This window comes from Triplophysa dalaica, chromosome 4 (assembly GCF_015846415.1).
Source record: "Triplophysa dalaica isolate WHDGS20190420 chromosome 4, ASM1584641v1, whole genome shotgun sequence".
Classification (NCBI taxonomy): Eukaryota; Metazoa; Chordata; class Actinopteri; order Cypriniformes; family Nemacheilidae; genus Triplophysa; species Triplophysa dalaica.
In genome coordinates this window covers 10388891-10415584 of record NC_079545.1, presented here as the reverse complement: position 1 = coordinate 10415584, position 26694 = coordinate 10388891, and the positions used below count along the sequence as shown (strand labels likewise).

The following is a 26694-nucleotide window of genomic DNA, read 5'->3' as shown; positions in this document are numbered from 1 at the left end:
GAAATATTGTAGCGTTCATTGTAAATCAGTGTGGGTCAAATTCATGTACCATCATGAACTTCGGTTAAGATCTGAAAATGCACTCTAATCACATGACTATACATCTCAAATGACGTAAATTAGACGGCATGGGTGGAGTATCCGTTAACTCCTCCCCTTCAACTTTGCAGTTAGAAACGCAATGTTCTAAATTCTGTTTCACTCGTAAGTGTCAAAATCTTTGATAAAATCTTTTTTACAAAAAGTAAAATGATCCCAACTTTCGGTTCATAGGGACTTTATTAATATTGTAATTCATATTTTGTGTGTTGGGGAGTAACTAGTTAAATGTAACAGTGCTATATACCCAACATACGATGTCTTTTACCCACCTCAATAACAGTGGAAATGTATAACTGTTATTTTGTAGCCAGACCTTTAAGGTATATTGACTTTTAAAAATAAACCCACTCTGAGAAATATTCACTAGTGTAAAAAAGTATGACCTCCGCCCCTGATTTTCCCCCTTTTTTGGTTATTGATTCTGAAATGGTGCACAGTTCTCTGACCCAGCGATCTACTCTGTTGTCATGACAAGCACTGTACAGCCCTTCAAAAGCAATCTAAATCGCACGCTATTGACAGTATGGATCACGATGTGTCAGAAATCACACATACAGTTTATACATGAGTGAACACACCCTTTCTACCTCAGTAAGCCTGTTAACAAATGCATCTTGTTATGGGTGCTAATTACAAGGCATATTACCCACTTAATGAGCATAACAAGCTTCATTATTCCTGCTGCCGTTGGAGGGGTATATACATACCTCCCTCTGCCCTTCAAAGTGTCTGGAAGAATGACACAGAGACCCCAGGTCCAAAATCTCCATTTCTTACTCATCTGCAAGATGCCAAATCCAAGTGAAGAGTTCAAAATGATCAGAGGAGCAGATAGCCATGACACACACATACACACACATTAAAATTCAATAGCAGACTATGTAAATTTAGATTTCAGGATCACTTCTCTCTCTGACCCTTCTAGAAACAGGCAGAATAGTGAATCTCTTCATGTTCTCCTTTTTCTTTCCCTTTATTTCTCTTAAACTCGGCTTGGCATCAGACCAGACAGTCAGAAGCGTATCCTGCAGGGAGCTGTGAATTAATGTCCCCTTTTCTCCTTTTATCTCTCTCCACCCTGAATCAAAGATTTCATTGAATCATGAAGTGCAGCTCGCTTAAATTTTGGTGTTTGAGCTTCAACATCATATGTACCGACACACAGAAATGCACACATACAGTATAGATAAAAACTATAAATTGCTCAAAGGTTGCTCGTTCATATGTAATGGAGTTATCAAATTTGTCTCAGATGTATCTCATTGCTACCCCAGCTGCAAGTTATTATTATAACATCTTACATCTTGGATGGTTTTTCCTATGGATTGGAAAGCAACATATTGTCAAAGAGTGTTTTATGTATCTGTGAGCATGTGCTCCTTTAATGTAAGTATTGATTTGCATCTGATTCTAAATCCTTTAAGATGCTCATTAAACTTATTTAATGTAAGCCATTGACAAGCATACCATAGTTCAGCTACAGGTATGAGGGATTTTAGTGCCAATTCCGTTTGCCTGATAAAATCATGAAGCGGTGCAATAAATTCACTTCAATGCAGGAACTCAACTAATACAGAACTGTTTGACAAACCCAGTGTGTGGATTCGGGGTATGGAAAACCAACGAAGAAATAAACAGTTATTACAACATTATGAATTTTCTGTACTTTATTATATTTGCTTGTCAGATTGTACGCGTGACCCGCTTGAGATTTTACCAGATTTACTAAACAGGGCAAAATAGCGATAGAGCGCAGTTTAAAAAAAACGTTGATGGAAGTGGAAATTTCAGCTGGTGATTTACTAACAATGCGCACATTAAAAAACACAGACGCAATATCTCATTCCCATAATGTCCAACGCGATCAACCAAGAACAGCGCAAATTTGTACAGGGTTGAAGACATGCATTTTTGGGGCGTTATATTATGCAGCAAGCGCAAACCTTGCAACGTGATTAATTTAAATACTGTCCTCCCATAAAGCTTGCATCTGAAGAGGAAACTCTTACAAATATATATGCAATAAGTTTAGTCGCAAAAACAGCGGTGTCCATGGTTTTCAGCGCTAATTATAACACATATCACATACCTCACACTGTGCATACAAAAAGGCAATACAAAACCCAACAAACTTTATAGGTTTGCCAAGAACTTAATTTTTTTTTACTTATAACCTGAAGTGAACAGTAATTAAGAAGATATTTATGTTGCATATCATGTTGACCAGTTTACATAATCATTTTTAACTGAACGTCAATTCCCGACTCGAGATCCTTTGCGAATTCCATTCCCCTCTCTCCAACCTGTACTTTCTTGTCCTTTTCATATATACTCTCCTATCCAATAAAGGCATGAAAATGCCCCAAAATACAAAAAAAATTATATTCCTAACTTTACCCTTACACATACAGTATATGCCATCAATTGCCGTGCTCCTATTGGTTCCCTTATTAGACATCCTTTGTAGAAGAAGTCAAACATAATTTCTGGTTCAGAGTAATGGTGTCTGAAAATAAGCTTAATATAGATGCAAAATAGTATTGTTTAAAATACAGTTATATAATTGGAATAATTACATTTATCAATTTATGATTTACAGAGGCTGAAAGAGTCAATCCCACCGTATATTTTCCTGTAATTGTTTGTCAAAACCGCACCATTTCTCCCTTGAAAATACAATAACTTTTCAAAGAACCTTGTTATTTTATATTACCTTCACATTTAGCTTTTTATTTTGAGTTGTTTACTGGTTCGCTGCGTGAAGCCCTGGGCCTTTGGAGGTTGAAGCAACCTGAATGCCACACTAAAGAGATCATAGTCAAGGAAGATGCTGGTGTGCTGCAGGGATCAATACTGCATCACTCTGACTTTCTATGTGTATAAAAAGATATTGATTATAAAAACATTCTGTATATTGAGATTAATTGAATCAACAGCGAGCCAAAGTCTACTGCACAGAACTGTCAAGACTCATGTATGAATGACAAATATCAGCGTTACAGATACATTTAGCGGAATTAACAGAGAACCGTCACAGAGATGTTATAGGATTAGTTCTGTTCTTCGGAAATTCTGCTATTATTTATTCACTCTCGTGTTGTGGCAAACCTCTGCTTTCTTTCCACCGTGATGCACAACAGGAGGATTTTCTACTGGTCCTTATCCTCCATGCAATTACATTGAATGGGGATTAAAGTTTTCAAGTTTCAAAATGGTGCACGGAGAACATTATTAATATAGCGCTAGAATCTGAGATGTCTGAAGTCATGTGATAGGAGAGGCTGGAAAACACTGACTAAATTGTTAATTTTGGATTATCCATCCCTCTAACCACTTCGACCGGAACTTTGAATTAAAGATGGAGAAGAAGAATCGTTCAGTATTGTGAATTGGATTAACAGATTCAATCAATTTTCAACCCAGAAGAACAATTTGGAAAATGCTGCTTCTGTTATTCATTCACAAAGATTCACAACTCAAAAGAAAGCTTAAACTTACATTTAATTTTAGTTATTGTATGGCTATATATATATATATATATATACTGTATATATATGTTGAAAAAGGATTGGAATGCCATGAGTACATGAATTTTACATTTTGGGTAAACTATCCCTTTAATATTTTGAATTATATGACAGTTTTTGGGTGCGATCACACAGAACGTGCTTTTCATGTTTGAAAACGCGATGCTCTTTTGGTGACTCTTAGAAAAGCCACCGAAACAGCTGTCCTGTCAGTAAAGGATTATGGCCGGGCTCCGGGAAACAACCACAAGTTTCTCCTCCACGTCTCCAGGTGTTCCGAGCATCGGTAAACTTCCGTTGCCACAAGGGAAGCCCCGCCCCCTCCACTCATTGGACAATGATAAAAAGTGCACATGACCTCAAGCGCTTTTCTGCTCAGAGTTGAGCTTTTTTCAACTTCGGGTGCTCAGAGCGCTCCTCCTAAACGCGAGGCACAGCAGGCGGCAGAAACGCTCGGCGCGCATAATCAGCGCCAATTGAAAACAATTCAAAATAGGCGTGTCTCACACCAAAAGACGAGTTCTGTCTGATCAGGCCCTTATGGCTCTTTTGCGTCTGTTCCTAAGCTCGAAAGCCCCATTCAACGTAAATTGAATTAAAAAAGAGCAACCACCACAATACTTTGAAATCCTCATTTCCTGCTTTGCGGTAGAAAGAAAAGCGCACAGGTCCGGACGACGTGAGGACGAATAAATGATGACAGAGTTTTCATTTTTGGCCGAACTATCCCTTTAATCCTTTATTGCGGTGTATTTGTGTGGAGCCCCTCATAGCCTGAGAACACAGAAGGTCGGATTGCAGTTATTGAAGTGCTCAGCATTTCGGTCAGAGCCTCTTAAAGATAATAGACTTCAGTGGAAAAACTTTAACAAAGCGAGAAGGGATATTCTACACCCAGAAACACAAAGGAAGGCTTTTATCCGTCAGTTTCGTGAAAAAAAAATGCATATTGATCGTTGAAGTGTGTGTAAAAGGCTTAAATCAGTTTTAAATGCGATTTACTATAAAGACAGTGATCTGAAACTCTGCATTCGCTTCCTCTATCTAAGCAGAACAGTCCGGAATCAAAGCGCAAACACACATGCAACACACACAACACACACATTACTGCACTGGGATTCTTATGAATTCTATCCTCAGGGGTTTACAAGTAAGTGGAGGCTTTTAACTGCGACAGTTGAGTGACTGAGTTTCTGTGAGCGAGTGAATGAGTCAGTGAGAGAGAAAGACTGCACAATGAGCCTTGAAGGATAAGAGAACATACGTGTCTGTTAGCCACTCCCCCATCTGTCCATCAGGTTGACTGACAGATTTAAAGAGACACTGGCGGTGATGGATAGGCGGGACTAACAGCCGCTCCGCCTGATTTAGCAAAGAGGGAAGACATCTACCATTCGTGGTTCTGAAAAATGCCACTATTTTTCTCTTTCCGTCTCCAATAACCACTCTCACCTATCTCTCTTGTCACATTCTCTCTATGTGACTTCAGAAACTATGGCTTTTTCCAAAATGCGCAAAACCTCAAATCCGCTTAGCTGCGTGCACGTCAGCCCATTAGAACGAAAAGGAGGAGAGCTTTCAGGTCCCCAACCGCTTGGAGGCGGGGGGCAAGAGAGATAGATTGCTGCCACCACCGATCGCCAGAGGTCAGATAAATCCTTTCCTCAAAAATGGCTTGGTTTATGATGCTTCAAGAGATTTTTTTTCACCATTTACTCATTCTCTTGTCATTCCCAACCTGTATGACTTTCTTTCTTCCGCGGAACACAGAAGTAGATATTTTGAAGAATGTCGCTAACCAAACACCCATTGGCCCCCACTGACTTCCAACGTATGGAGACATTCCTCAAAATATCTTCTTTTGTGTTCCACAGAAAAACACTTTCTGATCTTGAATGACATGAGGGTTAATAAATGATGACAGATATGAGTTGTGTGAACTCTCCCTTTAAGTCATTCACAGGATGTTGGCCACGCATTCTGAACACACGATCAGATTTCACCGTTTGCAAAATGACAGTGCAAACAGTCAGTCCTAAAGATTGTATTTCTAAAACAAATCAAAGCTGTGTGAAAACAGCAAGTGCCCATATGTGCGTGTCGGAGTCTTACCCCTAGGGTTGCTGAGAGCCGCTTCAGTGGCTTTGCCTCCGTCTCCACACTGGTTCGGATGGAAGGGTGTGCACTGCTCCCCGCTGCCAGCCACCACCTCCACGTTCCTGCTGAGATCCTTGGGCTCAGTAAGAGTCTTTAGGCGGTACAGCTTCCCGCTGCTGGTGTCCGACAGGTAGAGCGACTCGCGCACGGGATCCATAGACAGGTAATACTTATGAGCAGGACTGGAGCTGTGGAGGGAGAGTCTGTATGACAAGGCTTGGCAACACATACTGGCAACTTCCTTGTGCTGAAAACACTCTATAGTCTAAATCCATACAAAAAATGAACCACACATACAAGGTTGGAGTAAAAACCTTCCAGGTGTCAGTGCCTTTCACACATCTCAATCATTCTGTACTCAAATCCTGATCAAACCTCCACCCCTCCGGCGCATTAGACCCCCGACAGTCCATAATCTTCTCTTCCTGCTTTCTGCTATTCTGTCCTGCCTTTAGAGCAAATCTACCTTGCTGCCTGTTTTTCATTTTTCCTGAGGCGGAACAAAACTAGAGTCTTCCCAAAAGAGTCCCGCCAAAAATATGCGAGTGCTTTTGTCTTCTGACATCAGAACAATGTTATTGGCAATTGTTTACAAAAAGGCGTGTGTCGCACTCGCTCAGACGGAGCACAACAAATCCTCTGGTGCATCACCTGTGGCTTATGAGTCGTGCTGGGCTTGGAAAAATATGAGTCAACTGCTCTGACATTTAGTACCGTATCGTTTTGGTAGGGGCTAGATATAGCTTTGGTTACCGATTACCAAGGTCATGAGATGTGCAAAATCTGTATCTTTAGACTGTGAATAAAACGTACAAAATGCAAATTCATGAATGTAAATGGGCTTATGAAGGTGATGCAGGTTCAAGAACTTTAAGATCACATTCACCATCTGTAAGTGCACTTATATCCCACATACTCTTCAGCGTATATCCAATAAGTGGCAAAAGTCCCACCCCAAACTCTCTGTGTTTACAGACGGATTGAGGAAATGGAAATGTTAATACAGCATGTTTTTTGAATCCGTTTAATCAGACCTCGGTTTGATCTGAAGCTTTATCTCCAAAAGTCGGCTGAAGGTAGGATTTCCCCCTTGCTGTGGGATGTAATACTGTGCGCAAACACGCGCACACAGACAAAGATAAAGGATTACAGTTTGCTTGTCTGTGTAGTCTGTGGGGCAGAGGTCTATACCGCACTCTAACTTCCTCTCTGCGGGGGGCGCCGTTTTTAAATTCACATGAAACGCGGAAGATCTAGCCGATAAGAGGGAGACTGCGGTGCGACGCTGACGGCGCTTTGCTGAGAAAAGCCGTGAGTGTTCAATCCATCGACCGGAAAAACACCTCGGATGGATTCCTGACCACACGCCAAAGATTACAAGTAATGGTAGCCACCGTGTGACACACGCACACACATTCACACATGAATTCAGACAATAGTACAAACGCAGAGGTAAATAAACATGAATGGTGAAAAAAGTAAAAAACTGTGATTTTAAAAACAAAGTATTGATTCGAATTTCAAAGAAATAAAAACAAGCAAATTATGAAATAAAGAATGTGAAAAGGGCAATTTAAAGGAGTAGTTCACCCAAAAATGAATATTCTGTCATCATTTACTCACCTTTTGGCATCTCAAACCTGCATGACTTTCTTTCTTCCGCAGAACACAAAAGAAGATATTTTGAATAATGCGTTAACAGCGCCCCATTCACTTGCATTGGTTACAAAGGAACTGAATCCGTTACAAACATTTTTCACACAATATATTTTTTGTATCCTGAAGAAGACAAAAGTCATACAGGTTTGATAAATGATGACAGAATTTTCATTTTGAAGGTGAACTACTCCTTTTAATCATTAGAGAAAATGCAAGTGAAGTTTAAGGAATCAGGGAACTGTTTTTAATCATATCACTCAAATACTCGTTGCATTAATTACAAAATGCTCAAATTTATTAGAAGATAAAGAACAGTTTTTGTCTTACTAACAGACTAAATTTAGAAAGATTAGACCGCATCTCAACAACGAAACCGGTCCAAGTTTACAGTACCTGAATTCCCTGTTCTGTAGCCTTTAGAAATATTTGTGTTTGGAGAACTAAAGTGATGCAACCTTGATGAGTAATGTTGCAATACGCTGAATACATTATCATTCTTTTAATGGAAAAAAGTTCTTTAAAAAGATCTGATTCAAATCACTTGTTCACAGCGACTTACTAAAGGGACTGCTGTCTTTAACCGTGTTCTTTTGCATTTCACACACTTGAGACCTGAGTCACATTAAACCTTTACTTCCTCCAAGGTTGATGCATGAATGGATAGGGATTCTAAATAAAAACGATGAATTCTAGCCTGGATACAACAGTGTATTGACAAATGACAGATTCTGATGGTATAGATGGTATAGATTCTGAAAAGGGACATACCTGTGTCTTATGTCACGATTTCTGGATGTGCAGGATGACAAAAGTGAACAATAAAAATATAAGTTAACATTGTGCATATTTAGGTATGAAAGCATTTTTGTCATTGTAAAGGTGCTGCAAGTACATTTTTACTGACAAATTACCATCAAAATTGTCTTTGTGGCAGCACTAGACTCTACAAACAGCAAAAAATATTTTTTAGCCAATCAGAAGACATTGAGGCCTATCAATCATTTTGTGCATGTACATTACAGCCCATATATGGAAATCAGGAGGTTGAGCCAGTCGGGCCATTCAAGTTAATACTATGTTCAGCTTCATAAGCAGTTGTCAATCATTAGTTTGCTATGTAAGATGGCAAATTTGTTAACATTGCACATGACAATTTTGACGCCACTGAGATGACACTTCTGCTTCATCTTTGTGTAGGGTGGGGTTTTGGGATGAGGGGTGTTTCTAATGCAGGACATTTTCTAATATTTCATAAAGATAAAATGATTCACTAGCACGCACTAAAGTCACACAAGGAAACTGTATTGATTCGTGATCAGAACCACCTTGAATCCATTAACTGAAAACAAAAATAAAACGTACATTAAATAGAAAATATTGTGTAAAAAATCTGTGTAATACACATAAAACGAAGACATTTCTTAAATGCATATCAATTGTTAGCCGACCTGAGCTCTAAGATGCTGATGGTGAATCCGTTGGACAGAATCCTGCGGATGTAGTTAAAATCGCCAACGTACACGCTTCCATCAGAACCGCAGGCGAGAGCGATAGGTGCAAACAATTTCTGCTCGGCGGCCGGGCCGTTGCAGTTTGGACACGGGATCGCACGGACCGCCCCTGTGCCCATCACTGTTGAGATGACAAGGGGCTGCTGGGAAATAAACACATTCTCTCCATTACCTTTATGAAGGATACCTGCAGGAGAGAAAAAGAGCGAGTATTAGATTGAAGCTTTTATTTATTGATAATGAAATGTGGCTGTGCTAAAGGACCTTGTAGAAACATAAACCGAGGAAAGAAATGACACAACCCGGCATCTAGCGAGCCCACGGGAACAACAATGATTCACTGATCGGGAAGAAGGATGTTAGATTTAAATGCGCTGGGCTTTTATCTTGTTGTTGACACTTTGAAGGTCATGGGTTCTAAGCCTATTTTTTAGACTGCATTTCAGTCAGCAATTCAGTAAATAAAAGGTTGTGATACAATGATCGTGAAGCTATAACATTTATGTGGATAGATTTGATCTTTGACCACAGTCACCAAAACGAGGTTGAGTTTAGGAGGGAAGTGGACAAAATAATGTTACGTTACCCAGTACAGTTCTTGAAAAATGTAATGTGTGTGTGAGATGTAATGACTCACCACTCTCCAGGTTAAGGATGTGGTGTTGATTCAGTGTCCATCCCCCCAGGTTGGATGGCATCAGCTCAAAGCCCTGCAGCTGAGCGGCTCTCTTCTCCCAAAGCACAACGTCTGGACAGGATTCATACTCGTATCCAACAGAGACTGTTATTAATCCACACACAAACACACACACAAAAGAGAAGAAATTACTTTATGGCTTTTAGAAACTATTAGGCATCACTACCATCAAAGTCCAAAGCAGGCAAACCATAATCGGATAAACAAACATATATTTAATTATAAAATCATTTCAGAGTAAAAGATTTTTCTTTAAACAACTGCAAGAAGTGCACAGTATGGCCAGTAATTACTCTCATTAAGCGAGTAAACCCCAGCAGATTAGCAATTTGCGTAATAGGACAATTGCGCTACATTAGAAAATATTTCAACATTATTCATCATTTAAAAGTATTTTGCTTATAAAATAAGGAACAAACAAGGACACTATATAATCATATGTAAATACAGGGTTACGTTTTTTAACCAAATTAATGGTGACCTTTACATTCTTTGTGATTACCGTATAAAGATCATACAGTACAAACGCATTGGAAAAACCCGAAAGCATCTTTGAGGTCTGAATGCACCTCAATGTGAGATCAGAAAGAAGCTTGATGTGATATATGAATGCGGCACAGTGTGGGATGTGAATGTGAGATCTGAATGCGGCTCAATGCTATATAGACTGATGTTATCATGCCGGCTCATTGTTTTAGCCTGTACAAGGCACACAATCACTTCTTGATGATCATTTCCAGGACTCCTTGAATCCTTTCTATGAGTGCGAGAACCTTTACCGTGTTGTTCAATGGGAGTTTCAGGATCTGAACACTTGTGAGAAGCGAGCAGAACGGCTTCTGTATATGCTGGTAAATGATTTGTGCTTCAGTTACAGTAGTGTTGTCGTGATGTTACAGTGAATTTAATTAGGTCATTTAAAATAGCAACGCTTGAGCTGTAGCCAACAAAAATATGGTTAAAGTAATGATATTAATTATTAACTGATATTATATTTGCCTATTCGCAGGGCAGAGATCATGAGTCATGCAAAAATTTGTATTAGTATGTAACTATCTTATTACGTCAAAATGTGGCAACCACTACATGAATGTGCAGATACATTCATTTCTAAAACGATAAACAACATTTACATCACACATTTCTTTATTATGGCAGTCAAATGTTATTGGTTAATTCGTTTAAATTACCACTTGAAAAACAGTGTTTATTTCAATCCTAATGCCCAGCATTGACTGATTTTTCTGGCTCTCTGCAGTGTCTGATTGCTGTCATAGTGATGGATCTCAATGTAATGGATAGAGAGAGACAAGAGACTGGAAACAATATAGTCAAATAAACATTCAAATGAAACCTCAGCCAGTGTATGGTATAATAACGTACTGTAGATTAAATTTCATGACTGCTCATGTGCAATCTGTATAATTGTGTGAAAGGTACGGCTGTGTTACACGAATAATTGACCTATCGCTAAGCCCCTTCCCTCAAATGCAGATGAGCCAATGCCAGCTGAGCATCAGTTGCACGGGGAACTGAACTCTGAGAAGCATTGTAGAATCCGAAGCTCTTATAGTTTTGACCTACATCTGTAAACCCTCACTTCCAAATTAATCTTGTTATCTACCATATTTATTGTAAAATCTTCATTTGTCCCTCCATGATATATTTAAGTCCCAATAGAATGTTCCCCAACGAGAGTGTGTGCAAAATGTGCGAAAAACCTCTTGGGACAATGCTTTCAAATTGACACAGCTCCATGTGTTTGTCCGAGTTATCTTAGGGGGGCAGGGCTTAAAATCGGAGCACTATCCACTATAAAGTCTTCTTCATATTTTCACACGAGCCATTGCAGCACTCACACAACACTCCGGAGACATGTATACTTCACACTCAATTCTTGTTACATTTTAAGTGCCGAAGAATTATGATTATCTCAGTATCCTCATTTTTTTAAAGGTCCAGTGTATTAAATTTAGGGCCATCTAATGGTGACGTTTTGAAGTGCAACCGATGCCTCACTCCACCCCTCACCCCTCCCTTTTGAAGCACTACTGGCTGACACAGGACTAAGATGTTGTAATGTTTTCGCTTCTTTGCAGAAGGAGAAAACTTATTTAGGAAATGCGCGTTATAGAGCAGTTTGTCCGTCTAGGGCAGGGGTTCTCAACCTTTTAGACTCCAGGCCCCCCCACTGTATTCAATAATATCAAATGCCACTCTCCCGCTCACAAAACTCAACATTTCTACCCAGTAAAATATTTCAGAGCTAAACATTAACTGGAAAGACTTTATTCAATATGAAAATGGACAAATGATAAAAAATATCTTAACTTTAAGTTGTTTTTAAATGTATTGCAATGCTATGCCTAATTTTAAATTCTAAGTCATCTTGAGAGGAAATCAGCTGGTGCCCCCTTTTGGGCCACATTCCCCCGTTAAGAACAACTGGTTTAGGGCTACAGTAGAAAAGGGACCCGTGGCCAATGTAAATAGAAAAAGCTCGTTATGATGTCATTTAAACATAACGATTCATTATGTAAAAGCTTTATACACTGCTGAAGACATAGTCATGTACTGTATATTATATTGCATTTCGGTCAATAGACCCTTCAAAAAATACAAACTGGCCATTTAGAACATATTTTATCAAAAAAATACTGCACTCTCTCTCGCTCTCTCTCTCTCTATCTATCTCTCTTTCACCAACAACACACACATACAAACGCACGCACACACACATACCGAAATGTCTGTTTTTTTCCACCCGTGGGGGAAAAAATAGGCAAAATGATTTTTATACTGTACTAACTGCATATTTTATCCCCTACCCCTAAGCCTAAAGATAATAGAAAACTCATAGCATTTTTAGATTTAAGAAAATATTGTTCTGTACGATTTATAAGCTTTTTTGCCCATGGAGACCTCAATTTTGGTCCCCACGGTGACACAAATCCCCAAGTCCCCACCGGGAAATAAAAACATGGCCACAACACACACACAAACCCTCACCCTGTGTCTGCACCAGCCCTGTGACCTGCTGTCCATAGATGTCGGTCTTATTCCAGGAGAAAACGTATATGAGATTTGGAGCTGCAGGAAATGATTTGAGAAGCTGTCGACCCTGGACTGCCACAGACAGATGGACTTTGGCCAGGCCCGGCGGGAGGGTGGAGTGGGTCAGAACCACCCTCAGGAGAGAGCGATAGCCCGGAGCTCTGGAAGAGAGGTAGCTTAACTTCAGAATTGTACCGGGGATAACCACCTCCTCTTGGACCGCCTAGAGAGAGAAAGAGAGAGAAATGCAGGAAAAAAAACGCGGATGATTTAGAAAAAGGAGGGGGGAAGTGTGAAAGCAGATTGTGAGAGAAATTAATTGTACTTTCATTTACAGTTTGCACTTTCGAAAAGAACAAAAACACAGCCAATGACGGCTTTAATGTTGCCAAATAAACAGCTCATGAACAATAATACGCGGTTTGCTTTGAAACTGAGCGAGCTGTCTCTCTATATACCGCTAATATTGGCAGCTACCTCCCAAGGAAGCAACCCAAACATAGGCAGACAATCTCTTAATGGTTTTGTGTGACAAACAGTAAAACATAGTGGACACACACACACAAGGCAAGAACAAAAACGTATAAAATACTGTTTATATTCGCTCATTCACTCGACTCATGGATGAACACTTTCACTGAGCTCACTGCAATCCATTCTGGGATTGCATTTAAACAAGCTCAATTAAGGACACATAGTGGAATCCCGTAGGACAACAAGATTTCTCCGTTTACACTCCAGAAAAGCCCACCGCGTCTGGAGTGTGTCTAAAATGCCAGAAAATGGGCGCTTAACTGGGCAGCTTCCAGTATTTTGGAACTAAGATAGTCCTTCTTGAAGAAATGGAGAATGCATCCTGTGTTTGTTGAGAAAAGATGCGGCAAGTACCTGCAACTCAGGTACGACACTCCCTCTGTCTTCGCAGTCGGCGGCGAATCGCGGCAGAGGGGCAGAGAGAACGATGGCGTGTGGGCTAATCAGGTTTTTCAGGTCACAGACAGGCAGTTTGGATTCAGTTCGTTCCATAAACACACGGTCCAGGACGATGAACTGGTTCCAGGGAAGCCAGACAGATCGAATCTGGGACAAAAATGGGGCTCGTTGGAACAATAGAGTGACAGAGATTCCGCCCATTGCCAGAAGATCGAAGCTAGAGGAAACACACACAAACACAAACACATTTAGAAAAGATTTACACATTGATATTACTTTTAAAAACAAATAAAAAACAATGAAAATACGCAATATATTTATATTATAAATAGAAACTAATAGCATATACATATAGTGTCTATGTCAGGGGTGCTCAAGTCTGTTTTACCTGCCGTCCTGTCGGCTAAGCGTGTATCCATATTCAGGGTTATGCTGGAATGTGACGTTCACGCCGACTAGAGGAGTTCCGTCGGAGGCCAAAACCTGACCTCGAATTACACACACTCGACTACACATAGGAGAGAGGTGAGGGAGAGCAAGCAGGATAGAGTGAGAACAAGGATCCAACAGGAGAGATCGAAGCAGTCTCTTTTCAGTAATCAGAGAAAGATACAATATATGCCTGAATCGATAGCAAACTTCCTCAAGCTAGATGGCAAAAATCATTTAGGGAGATTATTTCGGGAGCCAGGCACACTGTTCACAGCAGTTAGCTGTCTATCATTTTATTAGAGTCCTATTTACCGTTCATTAAACGTTGGTTTATTTGTGTATAGATACAGTAACACACTCTGCTTTAGTGCCATACGTTATTGTTTACTGTATCAGGGTCTGTCAATTGATCTTGTGCATTTAGTGTGATCAATTACTAAAGAAATAATAATGAGATAAATGGTGCCCTCTGACCCATATGTATTAAGGTATTTTACTACCATCAATTCAACAACAGACAGCATGTGTTCAAAAACAATAATCCGATATTAACACGATAAAACAATACTCGGATTAAGAATGGACCATCTAAACAGAGCTTTTTGGTTAGTTTAATCCGTCTAAACTCAATCGTAGTAAAAACAAATCAAATTAATTTAGTTTTTTAGTTAACTATGTTAGTCGCATTATCGATGAATAGTATAGACATGTACACGCCATAATCGCACTAATACCAGCGCGTAGGAACTTTGGCGGTACTTTGCGACAGATTACACACGTTCGGCAGTGAACAGCCATTTTGTTTAACAGCAAACAATATGGCTACAAGCAAGAAAGCACATTTTTGGTTCGAATGCGAAAAAAGATGCCAACAATTCTAGAAAATAATTGAAACAGCCAAACTAAATGCAGTACCATGGCAAAGACGAACTGTTTGTTGATACATGAAAGTATGGATGGAATGTCAAACGGGACGTAATGACATATGCCATTAATCGAACTATGTAGTGTAACGTGTAAAATGGGAACATGAAAGGTATATTCTTAAAGCAACACATGTTAACACGTTTATCGTAATATTAGTTTACTCAGAATAAGGCAAATAATTTGATAACTGATGTCCATGTAAACGTGGTCACTGAGATGGAGCGTAACAGAATAAAAATAAATGACAGATTTGCTCATGTACTTAAAAACAACGAAATGGAGCGTTACAGAATTAACAGCAAGAGGAGACACAGCAACCAAAGACGTGTAAGCATAGATCAACAACTGAAAAATATGTAAAACTTTAAAATGAACACAAAATATGGACCTAAACCTGACAATCATGACAATAAAGCTAGAATTTAAGGTCCTGTGTATGAAATTTAGCAGCATCTAGCGGTGAGGTCACGTATTGCAACCACCCCCCCTTTCGAAGCACTACGGTGGCTGACACAACACTAAGATGTCTTCACGTTTTTGCTTCTTGTGCTCTGTTTACGGCTACTGTGGAAACGGGTGTTTGTTTGTTCACTGCATTTGGGTGATGAATGATTTATAAACAGTGGACATAACGCTGGATTTGCAGATTGCTTGAAACTGATACATGAAGCCATCCCAGTGCTAAAAGATTCCGGACATGAACCGCATGCGGTGAGGAAACTGATGTCGGTGTTTTGTTGACAATGTGCTTTAGTTCAGCCTACCCCTCCCCCCTGCACGCACCGTACGATTTTGGAAGTAATCGTACAGCTGTATCAATCTTTTATAAATGTGATCAAATTAAATACTCTTCGAAGATACGACCTATGCAATAATACTCTATAGGTACTCAAGATTAATATGAGATCGGCAGAAACCCGTATGTAAGGGCCGCATTAACTGTGTGTGTGTGTTTTTTATCACCTGCTATCAAAAGGCAAGTCTCCCGGCAGTATATGTGTGCAGTCCCGTCCGATAAGGAACCGCACGCGGTCAAAAAACTGACGCAAAGGGCGTGGCTCGAAAGTGGCAGGGCTCTGCTGAATGATGTCACGGGGGTCAGGTGACCCTTGGCACAGCGGGGCGCTCAAACACACCTGCTGACCGCAACAGTCCGGGTCGACACAGTCCATGAGACCGTCTGAAACACACAAACACGCACACGCTTAACATGCAGAGACATGTAGTCTTGATGTAGTTTGCCCTTGCTCTGTGTGTGCCTGTAAAAGTGTGATCTCATTTGTTAGCTCCATTAAAGGGGACCTGTGTTTTTAACCTCCCAGAGGAGAACGTTTCGGCGAGAATAACCCAGAAACCTCATATACGTTCACACACTCATACGCAAACACACCCCTTGAAATGTAAGGATTGTGTTATCATTTGACAGATTTAGTTTAGCATTCACCCACATAAATAATGTCACCCTTGAAACAGTACATGTGTGTATGTGTTCTTAAACGTAAAGCATCATTCATCCTACGCGTGTCTGTCATCTTTTACCGTTGTCATTATCTTTACTGTCATTGCACTCGGTTTCCATGACGATGTTACAGCCTGGCCCGCTCCATCCCGCCTGGCAGACACAATGCCAACCGCTCTGCTCCAGCGTACAGCGTCCATTTCCGTTACACAGACCTGGACAAGCGTCTGAGAGGGAGTGAGATTGAACATAATTGAGATTTTTTCCTTTTCAAACCTTGAATAAAACAGTTTAAATAAAGACATCACAAAGTCACCATTCATACCTCCATTCTCTCTATCAGACACACGTATACATTTTTGTTCCTACCTTTATCAAAGAGATCCAGGTAATGTGCAGCTGAAAGAAATGAACGGGAAAGAATAAAGAGGAGAAATTACATTGCAGACATACTTTAGAGAATATCTGGCCTGGGTCTGTTTTTAAGTGTCCCTGTCATTTACTGCCTTAAGCGTATATGTGTCCCCTGAGTTTCACAGACTGTTCTCATCATGAGCTTTACAATTAAAGACTGTGCTGTGGCTTAGAGGAGGGAGAGAGAGAAATAGAGAGGAAGGGAGAGAGAGAGAGAGAGAGAGGGAGAGAGAGAGAGAGAGAGAGAGAGAAAGAAAGAGGGGCAAGAAACAGGCAGAAAGGAAAAGACATGTTTAGTTTACACATAATCTACAGTACAAGATGAAAACAGATGCGTTCATTTGGGTTCGGCGTTAGTTCATTTACATGTTTTATAAAAAATGAATGTCGGTTGTCGATAGACTGCTGTAAAATGGCTGAATCTGCAAAGAAACATCAAGACGTAATATTTACAATGTCTGAAGCATGGTTTCAAAAGCCTGCCAGTCAAAACAAAGTTGCTCTTTATGCTAACACGCTAATCAACCTTGACAACTGTAAGACTTTTGACAAAATGTTGAGTAAACATCAAGAATGAAACGGTGCCAAAAACGGGGATTAAGGCTATTCACATCAAGAAAAACATCGCAAAGTAAAATTAATCTGTTGTGAGCAGCATATTTTTGTCGCTCTCCATAAAATGTTTGTATGCCTGAATGAGCTCAGGATTGCCCACCGGACACATGTAAAATAAATTAAGATTCAATCCAAACAAAAGTATTCACGAATAAAATAAATATTTCCTTTGAAACCATCCCTATGACGGAGGGTGGCTAACATGACATGAATCTGTATATTCATTTATATCACAGGACTATTTCACTCCAACCTGTATATGCCTCTGTGCTCTTTGGAACACAAAATAATATATTTTGAGAAATGTCTCAATGGAGGTCAATGGAGGCTATTGTCTTTTGGTTACCAACGTTCTTCAAAATATCTTCTTTTGCGTCCTGCACAAGAAAGTTTTACAGGTTTAGGCAGGTAAATGATTTTAAAAAGTTAATTTTCTCAAAAATCTTACAGGAATAATTCACAGCAAAATTACAATTTTAATTAAAATAAAAATTTCACAGAACAAAGAAATGTGTACAGATTTGTAACATTTACGTTTTTGGGCGGTGTATCCATTTACCACAAAAAAGGTCCATGAGAATACATTCATAACCGATATAAATACATACCAATAGTGCAGTGTTCTCCCTCCCAACCCGGCTGACAGACACACTGCCCATCCCTGCACTCTCCATGCTCTTCGCAGATTGGATGACATGCCTGTCTGTCACAGGTGGGCCCCTCCCACCCATCCTCGCACTGGCACCGCCCAGCAACGCAGACGCTGTGGGCACTGCAGGGGAGAGGGCACATCTCTAGAATAAATGAGAGAGCAAGAAAAACAGAGAGAGTCATCTATCACCATCTACTCTTGACTTCACCACCATCCACTCTGACGTAAAAATCAAAAGCAAGAATCCTACAAGAATGGATCTCTTTAATTGTGATGAACGATTGTAACATCCTCTCTGTATGTCCTGCCTGTATCGATGGGCTGCTTTATTACAATCTAACTCTTTAGGGAACCAAAAGTCCAAGCGATACGATGTTCTTTTGAATTCAGATGGAGTTTATCACGGTTTAATGACAAAAACGATATCCCTGAACCACGGGGATATCTCTGCTCTCTGGCCCTCAGACAGGATGACTCTGTCTTCACACTTACTTACAGGATTAGTGACGGGTCAAAGCGAGACGACAGTTTTTCATATCTTAAAAGTTGCTTAAAACCAGCTGCCACATTTTTCCTCTGTAACCGCAATACTGAGCGCTCGGTTTGGACAGCTCCTTTTCTTTCGGAAGAGTGTCTCGTAACGCTCAAAACAAATTATCTTTGCTGTTCCATAAAGCACGTCGGACAAGATTTCTCCTTCTCAATGACACACGGGATATAAATGTCTGGAAATGACAGGAAGGCCATTAAGCCAAAATGTTTATTAATACAGACATTATCAACTTAACCGCTCTGCTGCGGAAATGGGCAGTTTCCAGCTGTAATATTCATGCATTTTGATAAATATTGCATTTTGATCATGTAATATTTAATAAATGCTTTCCTATTCTAGCCGGTGGCCCATACGCCGTGTTACAAAATCCTGTAGTCGTATCTCTGCAATAAAACAGTATTCTTATTTAAACATCATCGTAGTTAACCAGAAAATGTGGAAACTGGTGTATATATATATATATATATATATATGACGCATTTCCGCACTATCCTCCCCATTTATAAAACACCCTTAACAAAATTCTACAGTCCTGCAGCTTTCATTTACAAGATCAATCCGACAATAAGAACCAATCTGTTTTCTGAAGATTTCTCCCTATTAAAGAAAGTACTTTCTTTTTTTTGCAATATATATCACATTACAATTAATGGCTGATCTATACTATTGCACCTAGAACCCTGTTTTACTCTCTCAGAGAAGAGAGGAACTACATATGGAGTTTTTGGGGTCAATATTAACTGAATCAATCTAAAACTAGAAACTTTTGATTCGTTAAATGACGAAAAAGCACTATCGAGACTACGTAGAATTATGAGTGGGGAGTGGCTTTGTGCATATGTAACACGGCCTCAGAATGCATAAAGAGAATAAAAAACAGCTTTCTTGTAAAAGTGAAAGGTTTATTCGAAAACATTACTCATAAGACTATGATACGCCTTGAGATATCCATCGTCTCGAACATCCACAGACTCTACATTGCAAACAGAAAATGCGTCAGGCTGTGGTCCGTTGGTTTGTTTAGACGATCTGAACTTTTTCTGACATATATAGCAAGCAGGGAACATCAGTGTGTTGTGTGCAAACACTATTTTGCTGCTGTTGTGTTTGACAGCTAAAGCCATAGTACACACAAGAGGTCAGTGCAAACCTGAATTTCTACTCATTCTTTCATTATAACGGTCTCCAAGAGCTGGTTTGTGTCCATGTGCAGTATTTGGAGGGCAGAGTTTTGAAAAATGAGGAATGACCACTTAAGAAATTCTAGATTTTGCTAAAGGCACCTTTAACTGAATTACATTACAAATATATGAATAAATAAAATCAAGCACTGATATAACCCAAACGTGGGACAGTTCAACCAAAAATAGAAAACTGTCATCTTTTTATCATGATCATGTCGTATAAAACAGAGAAATGTCTCAGTGGATTTGGGTCCACACAATGGCAGTCAATGGTGCATTAGATTGGTCACCAGCAAAATATCTTCTTTTGTGTTCTGCTGAAGAAGGGCATACATGTTTGGAATGACATGAGGGTGAGTAAATGATGACAGAATTGTAATTTAGGCGTAAACTACTATCCTTTCAACTCAAGAACCAATGTATAACAGGACTTAAGTGAATATGCCGGGAAAGAAAACTAGAACATGAAGACTTAACATTTAAATGATGCATTAGGAAGACCCTATAAGCCAAAGGTATTCAAGCTATACATTTTATCACTATTTGCAGTGAAAATCTAACTCATTCTTGAACAACCATTCAACAGACATAAGACTCAAGCAAACACCCATCAAACCTATCACAGAACATTAGTATGTGTTAATGATAACTCACCCACAGAGCAGTCGTCTCCGGACCAGCCCTTTTCACACACGCACACCCCTGTCTGAGCTTGGTACGACCCGTGACCTGAACATTGTTCTTTACAGGCAGGAAGTGGTGTCTCGCAGCTCTCACCTCCCCAGCCTGCGGAACACACACACTCGCCCCGCACACACACACCTCGACCTGAGCACAACGGGTCTGCGCAATCCACTACAGACACACACAAGAAAATAAAAGACATGCTCAATAAAATGATGACATCATTCACTAGCCCTATAGTTATAATAAGCTTCATGTTCATTACCATATATTTTAAAGGCATATTTCACCCAAAAATAATATTCAATATTCTTATCATATTCAACTTGTATGACTTAAAAAAGATATTTTGAAGAATGTCGGTAACCAAAAGCGTTGGTCCCCATTCACTTCTATTGTGTGGACACAAAGCCAAGTCAATGGGGATCGACGGTTCCCTCTTACCAATGTTCTTCAAAAAGTCATACATGTTGAAAATGACAAGAGGGTGAATTTTGGGTTAACTACCCTTTCAAGATGATCTTTCACATCTGTGCCGCTGTCAGATATTTAAGAGGTCGCAGACGGTGAACACATTTTGCTTTTCCAAACTAATTCATTTATTAATCCAAGAGATTTGTTTTAGAAGAAGAATCTTAAAACGCAGAAGAATACAAAATAATGGATGAATTACGTTAACATGTATTCTATCAGTTCTGCAGCGTGCTTGGACCTAATACTAAAACTCAGTGACACGCTAAATTCAGTGGGTATGCATACTAAAAAAGACTCTGAAAAAAACACGCAGCTTTCAATTACACAAGCAACAATGTTCGGTGTGTGTGTGTAGATGGAGAAGGTGCTTGATGGAAAAGCTAATTTGGTGGATGGATCTACATGGGATTAAATTGAGTCTCTCTCTCACACGCTCTCTGTCTCTCTCTCTATCACTGAAATTGCGGCAATGAATTTTCAGCTTAATGGTTAGAGGAGAAAGTGTGTTTAAAATCCAATTACAGAACATTCATCATAAACAAGCTGTGGAGATGGACTAGGAGCTCGACACACTAGCACTTACGCTTAGTGATGGTCGTCTTGTAGATAATGGCTATTTCTGCTTGTAACTTTATCTTTCTATCTATAGGCGAATGAAGCACATCACCAAACTATTTTTTTTAATGAAAGATTTACGTGTGTACAATGTTTGGTGTTTCTAATCGTTTCATCTAAACCTTTTTTATAGGAGTTTTGTGTGTGTGATGGAAAAGGGTTTCTGAACCAATGTGTCAAATGCCAGGCATTTACAGAAACATTAAATATCTGAGGACGCAAGTGTTTCTTTTCTAAGTCTTGGTGTGTGAAACTCGTACCTTGCTCACAGTTATCACCCTTGAACGCAGGAGCACAAACACAGACTCCGCTGACACATTCTCCGTTGTTGGAACAGGTGGGATCGATACACTGGCCTTCCTCCACCTCACACTCCGCCCCCTTCCAGCCAGTGTGACACACGCATACGCCTTTTTCATAATCTCCATTACCACTACACAGTACTGGACAAGAGTCTGAAACACACAAACATACATCATGCCGACAGATCTTATGTTTGTTAGTTACGTTGTGAAACTATAAGACTGAATTAATATTGCACGTGTTACGTTTGTTAATCTGTGTATTATCGTGTGACCGTGATGCGTATTATTTTGCAAATGTAATTGTTTTGTATCACTTTATGATCATCTGTTTGTTATTATGCTGTATACCTTTGGAACAATCTGGGCCCAGGAAGCCGGTGAAACAATGACAGTGTCCGGCGACACACTCTCCATTCCCATTACAGTTAGTGGAACAACCGTCTAATGTTTCTGAACAAACAAACACATTTACATTCATTTAAAAATATCAATGACACTGCTGTCATATGCGGATCTATAGCTAACCTTTTCCTAAACCAAAAAAACCTGCAATCATTATGCAGTCCTTATGTTCATGTTAAAAGGAAAAACCATTAAAATCAATTAAAATGGAAATAATGAAATAAGCTTTAACAGCTGCGCTCTCCAGCACGGCCTTACCTATGGGGGTGCTGTACACCACCACCTGTTCCATCTTGCGGCCGTCATTGTAGAAGGCCAGGTACCAGGTGCCAACGTCTAGGTATTCCACAAAGCCCGTCTCCTGCAGGGCAGACATGAGCAGACTACGTGGTGGAGAGTTCGGGATTTTGGCAGTCCGGGAATCTTGCTTTATCAGCTGTCTCCCGTCCAGTAACTTCACAAAGTCAAACTAGAGAAAAGGAGAGCATTAGATACTTTGTGTATCTAATCTAATTTGTGTTAGCAAAAGAGCCGATAGTTGGCTCGTCTCCAGTGTAACACATCTTAACAACTCGTCTGCAATGCAAAACTGACTCGTTCTTCCGATAATTCATCACTTTTCTTTATCGCTTTATATTTTCGATTATAATTTCATTTTGGTGCACTTTTTTGACATGGCAGCAACTGTACCTGTATTGGAAAAGCATCTGCACTGTCTCATAGCAGCGTGCAGTGATGAATTGTGAGAATTTAAAGTTATAATAATAATAATAATTCATTACATTTATATAGCGCTTTTCTGCCTGGGCACTCAAAGTGCTTTTACATGAAAAGGGGGTCTCTCCTCAACCACCACCAATGTGCAGAATCCACCTGGATGATGCGACGGCAGCCAGATTGCGCTAGAATATCCACACACCAGCTTTAAAGCAATACTCCAGTATGAACTTAGAAAGTAGCAAGTTTAATACTGCAATTCATTAACGTTTGCTTTTCTATCGACATCGCCATCATGTTTTAAACATCGCAGCTTACTTTTTTAAGTTCATCAAACCAAGGTTATTTTAGTTTACTTAAATAAAAACTTTGAAAACATTTCTCTTCATTGATATCGTATTACATATTGACCTAAAACGTATTGGAAAAACTTAAACAGAAATAATATACTGAAGTTAGTTCAAAATTAGCCGAAAATTATAATAATAAACAAAAAATAAAATTATACTAAATTAAACTAAATTCTTAAATAGCAACATAAAAATGAACAAAAAATAATAAAATGACAAAAGTATATAACAAAATTGCAAAAACCCAAATTAACATAAAAAAATAAATAAACGAAACGCTTCTTACGAAACCTAACCCGACAGCTCAAATTATAAATCATTATTATAAGCATATCATTGTGAAAATGTAATGCCATATCAGCAACAAAGGCTATATTTATGGCTCATAAATAATATTATCTATTATATTGATACCTACAATACCAAAACACTATGAATATAAAACATAAAAAAACGCCCACAACCTTGCAAAAAATAAGATAATAGAGTATATATAAAATGTAACATTTTCCCAGGAAAGGTATTTTAAAACATGTCCATTAATGAAATTTCTGTGAAAGTTGTATTTTAAAAGACAGCTTTGAACCATCGTATTTATGTACTTGCTAAATAAGAGATTTTTATTTATTCATAATGAATAAAGGCTACAGATTACAGCTGAAACAAGATAGTAATTATGTAATGATAACTACACATCTAATGAAGCCAAAGAATGAGCCCAAATGTGTAGACGTCTAAAGATAAAAAATATCTTTCTCTTCGTAATTTCACCTCCCATTGTGACGCCGTTACCCATCAAAGCTGCCTAAACTAGAAGTGTTCACCTGTGCGCACTGCGACATGATAAAAACAAGCTTCCAGTTCGAGCAAACACAGCCAGACACCCTTAAAATCGCACAAATCTGGACCCTCTGCAGATATGAAATATGTTTGCATCCAGGAGTTTACAGCACACCATCTGCGTCTGTTCGAGTCCGTATATCTGCATTCAGTGCCTGTCTCATCAACCCCACACTACCGTGTCAATGTAACCGGAAAGCATCCATCTCCAAGGAAACTGGAAAAGATATGCACGTACTGTGTGTCTGTGTCTGTCTGAATTTTGTGGGGTGGGGGGATGCTGGTGTTTAGACAGAGCTGTTACAAACATCAGAAACATCAATGAGCTGCGTTCTCCAAGGCACTACAGAACCCTCTGGCTATAATGAGTCCCTCTCCACCCCCGAAGTCACTCTGGAAACTGTGGAGCCGCTGAAGCCCCATCGACTGTAATGACTCTTATTCTGACAGGCAGGAGCCAGCAGGGCAGCAGTCGCACCAGAGCCCCACTGCTTTTAATGACAGCCGGAGAAACCGAGGAACGATCGCCGGAGCCGCATCGGAGTTGACAGTGTCTGTGCAGTAGCGATCTGTCAGGAACACATACACGCCGAAGCAGACTCGCACGTAAACATCTCTATTCCAATGCGCGCGAGAAAAAACACACAATGGAAGCCTTTTCATTACGCTGGAACAATTAAGCACCCTTCTTGCTTTGCCTACGCCTACGTTTGTGAGCGCATATGCAAATGAGGCGCAAACGAGATGCCTTAAATTGAATTACACCGGGCTCTAATTTCTAGAGCAAAGTGAACAGTTAATCTTCGAAGATATCCTGAATAATGAGATGTAATTAGCATGTTGGGGTCGTCTGAAGCACCTCATTAGATACGCTGCCGATCCTCCTCTTCATCTGCCAGTCATAACAATATGCATTTAGACAACTTTTACCAACAACACCAATCACGACACCATCTGAGACTCACACATACAGAAGTACCTTTACACACGAATAAAGGGCTGGTTTACCACACTAAGTTGAATCTATGCACATTATACAGTATATAATATAGCACTGGCTATTTGCGCTAAGTGTAAATAGCGATAGATGCTACTTACACTAAGTTTAAATAGCAGGTGGTTCTGTTTGAAATAAGTGAAAATAGCAGTATTTCTTAGCGATATGCTACTAACAATGACCAAAAATAGCTGTATTTTCTTTGGATTAAGTAGAAATAGTAGTTAGATGCTATTGGAACGTCTAAATAGTGGCAGATAACGTTACTATTTGCACCTCAGTATTGTTGTCAATCATTATATTTTAAAAAATTATTCAAAAGAAACTTACTGAGACATTAAAGCCCTTCCCCTAACCTTACCCTAAACCTAAACTTTATGTAAAAAATGAGTGCAGGGTTTAAGACATGCTTTTCAGCACAAATTTTCAATGTGTCTCTTTAGTAAATACTGAAAGTCTGGGTTTTTTTACGCCAAGAGAGGCATTTGCGCTGCTGCAAACTATTGGTGAATCTGTTCCTTATTATCCTAACCATTACCCTATCCAACCAACAATAACCTGAACTTAACAGCCTACTAATAGTCCAATGAGTAAGTTGACATATTGATTAAAATCAATGCGTTTGTAGTTTTGTAATGAAATAAACAAATATGTTTGCACACTTAATTTTATTTTTTATTTACAACACTGATTTCAAACCTTTCAGCATACAACTACAGCTCAAAAGGTTTGAAACAATTCCCTCAAGTGATCCTAAACTTCTGAACAGTAGTGTATATTTGTAAGATCATCTCATGGGATGCAATGGTTTTTATGTGATATTTATCATATTTTATAATCCTAAATCTAACATGAAATATCAGCATACCTAAGGCAAAACATGATTTGGCTTACGTATAATCATTTTCAAAGGGTTCAAGAGACCTTACGTGTACTGTGTCTGTTTTTGACATTTTTTGGTATATTTGTGAGAGCATTTTAAAAAATGTGGCCCTAACAAGAACAGCTATAAACATAAATACATACACATACTTATAAGGCTATATTATTATGTAAGGGATTACAGTAGCCGTGTAATAAGCAGTATAATTTACAAGCAGCCGGTTGTTATCACAGAAATAAGCACCGACAGTGTGATCAGGACCCCACACGAAGTGGAGGGGCTTATTTCGCAATAACAGCCGGCTGCTTGTACATTATATTTTTTATTACACGGCTACTTGGCACATGAGAAAAAAACTGGAAGGAAAATGTGAATTTGAAATATTTGATTAGCTAATTTTACCGGATGCCTTCCGCGAGGAAAAGCCGTTTAGTTTTGGTTTTAAAGTAAGAAACAGCAGTCAAATTGGTTTAATCATTTCTTAATATAATATTGTATATGTTATTTAAATACATACTTATAATTATTTTTTGTGTAATATTAAACTGCCC

General features: G+C 39.3%; 1 protein-coding gene across 2 annotated transcripts in view; it reads right to left on the bottom strand.

The window, feature by feature from the left end:
• tenm1 (teneurin transmembrane protein 1) overlaps positions 1-26694 on the bottom strand; it is a 130359-nt gene that overhangs the window by 25729 nt on the left and 77936 nt on the right. For both annotated transcript variants that reach the window (XM_056745641.1, XM_056745642.1), the window contains 15 exons: positions 22615-22825; positions 22303-22404; positions 21910-22104; positions 20531-20731; positions 18096-18281; positions 16828-16857; positions 16539-16685; positions 15963-16179; positions 14029-14148; positions 13596-13857; positions 12663-12930; positions 9594-9737; positions 8894-9143; positions 8214-8234; positions 5742-5974 (listed from right to left, as the gene is read on the bottom strand). In XM_056745641.1, coding sequence (XP_056601619.1) covers positions 5742-5974; positions 8214-8234; positions 8894-9143; positions 9594-9737; positions 12663-12930; positions 13596-13857; positions 14029-14148; positions 15963-16179; positions 16539-16685; positions 16828-16857; positions 18096-18281; positions 20531-20731; positions 21910-22104; positions 22303-22404; positions 22615-22825 — 2587 coding nt within the window. The remainder of the gene's footprint in view (positions 1-5741; positions 5975-8213; positions 8235-8893; positions 9144-9593; positions 9738-12662; positions 12931-13595; positions 13858-14028; positions 14149-15962; positions 16180-16538; positions 16686-16827; positions 16858-18095; positions 18282-20530; positions 20732-21909; positions 22105-22302; positions 22405-22614; positions 22826-26694) is intronic.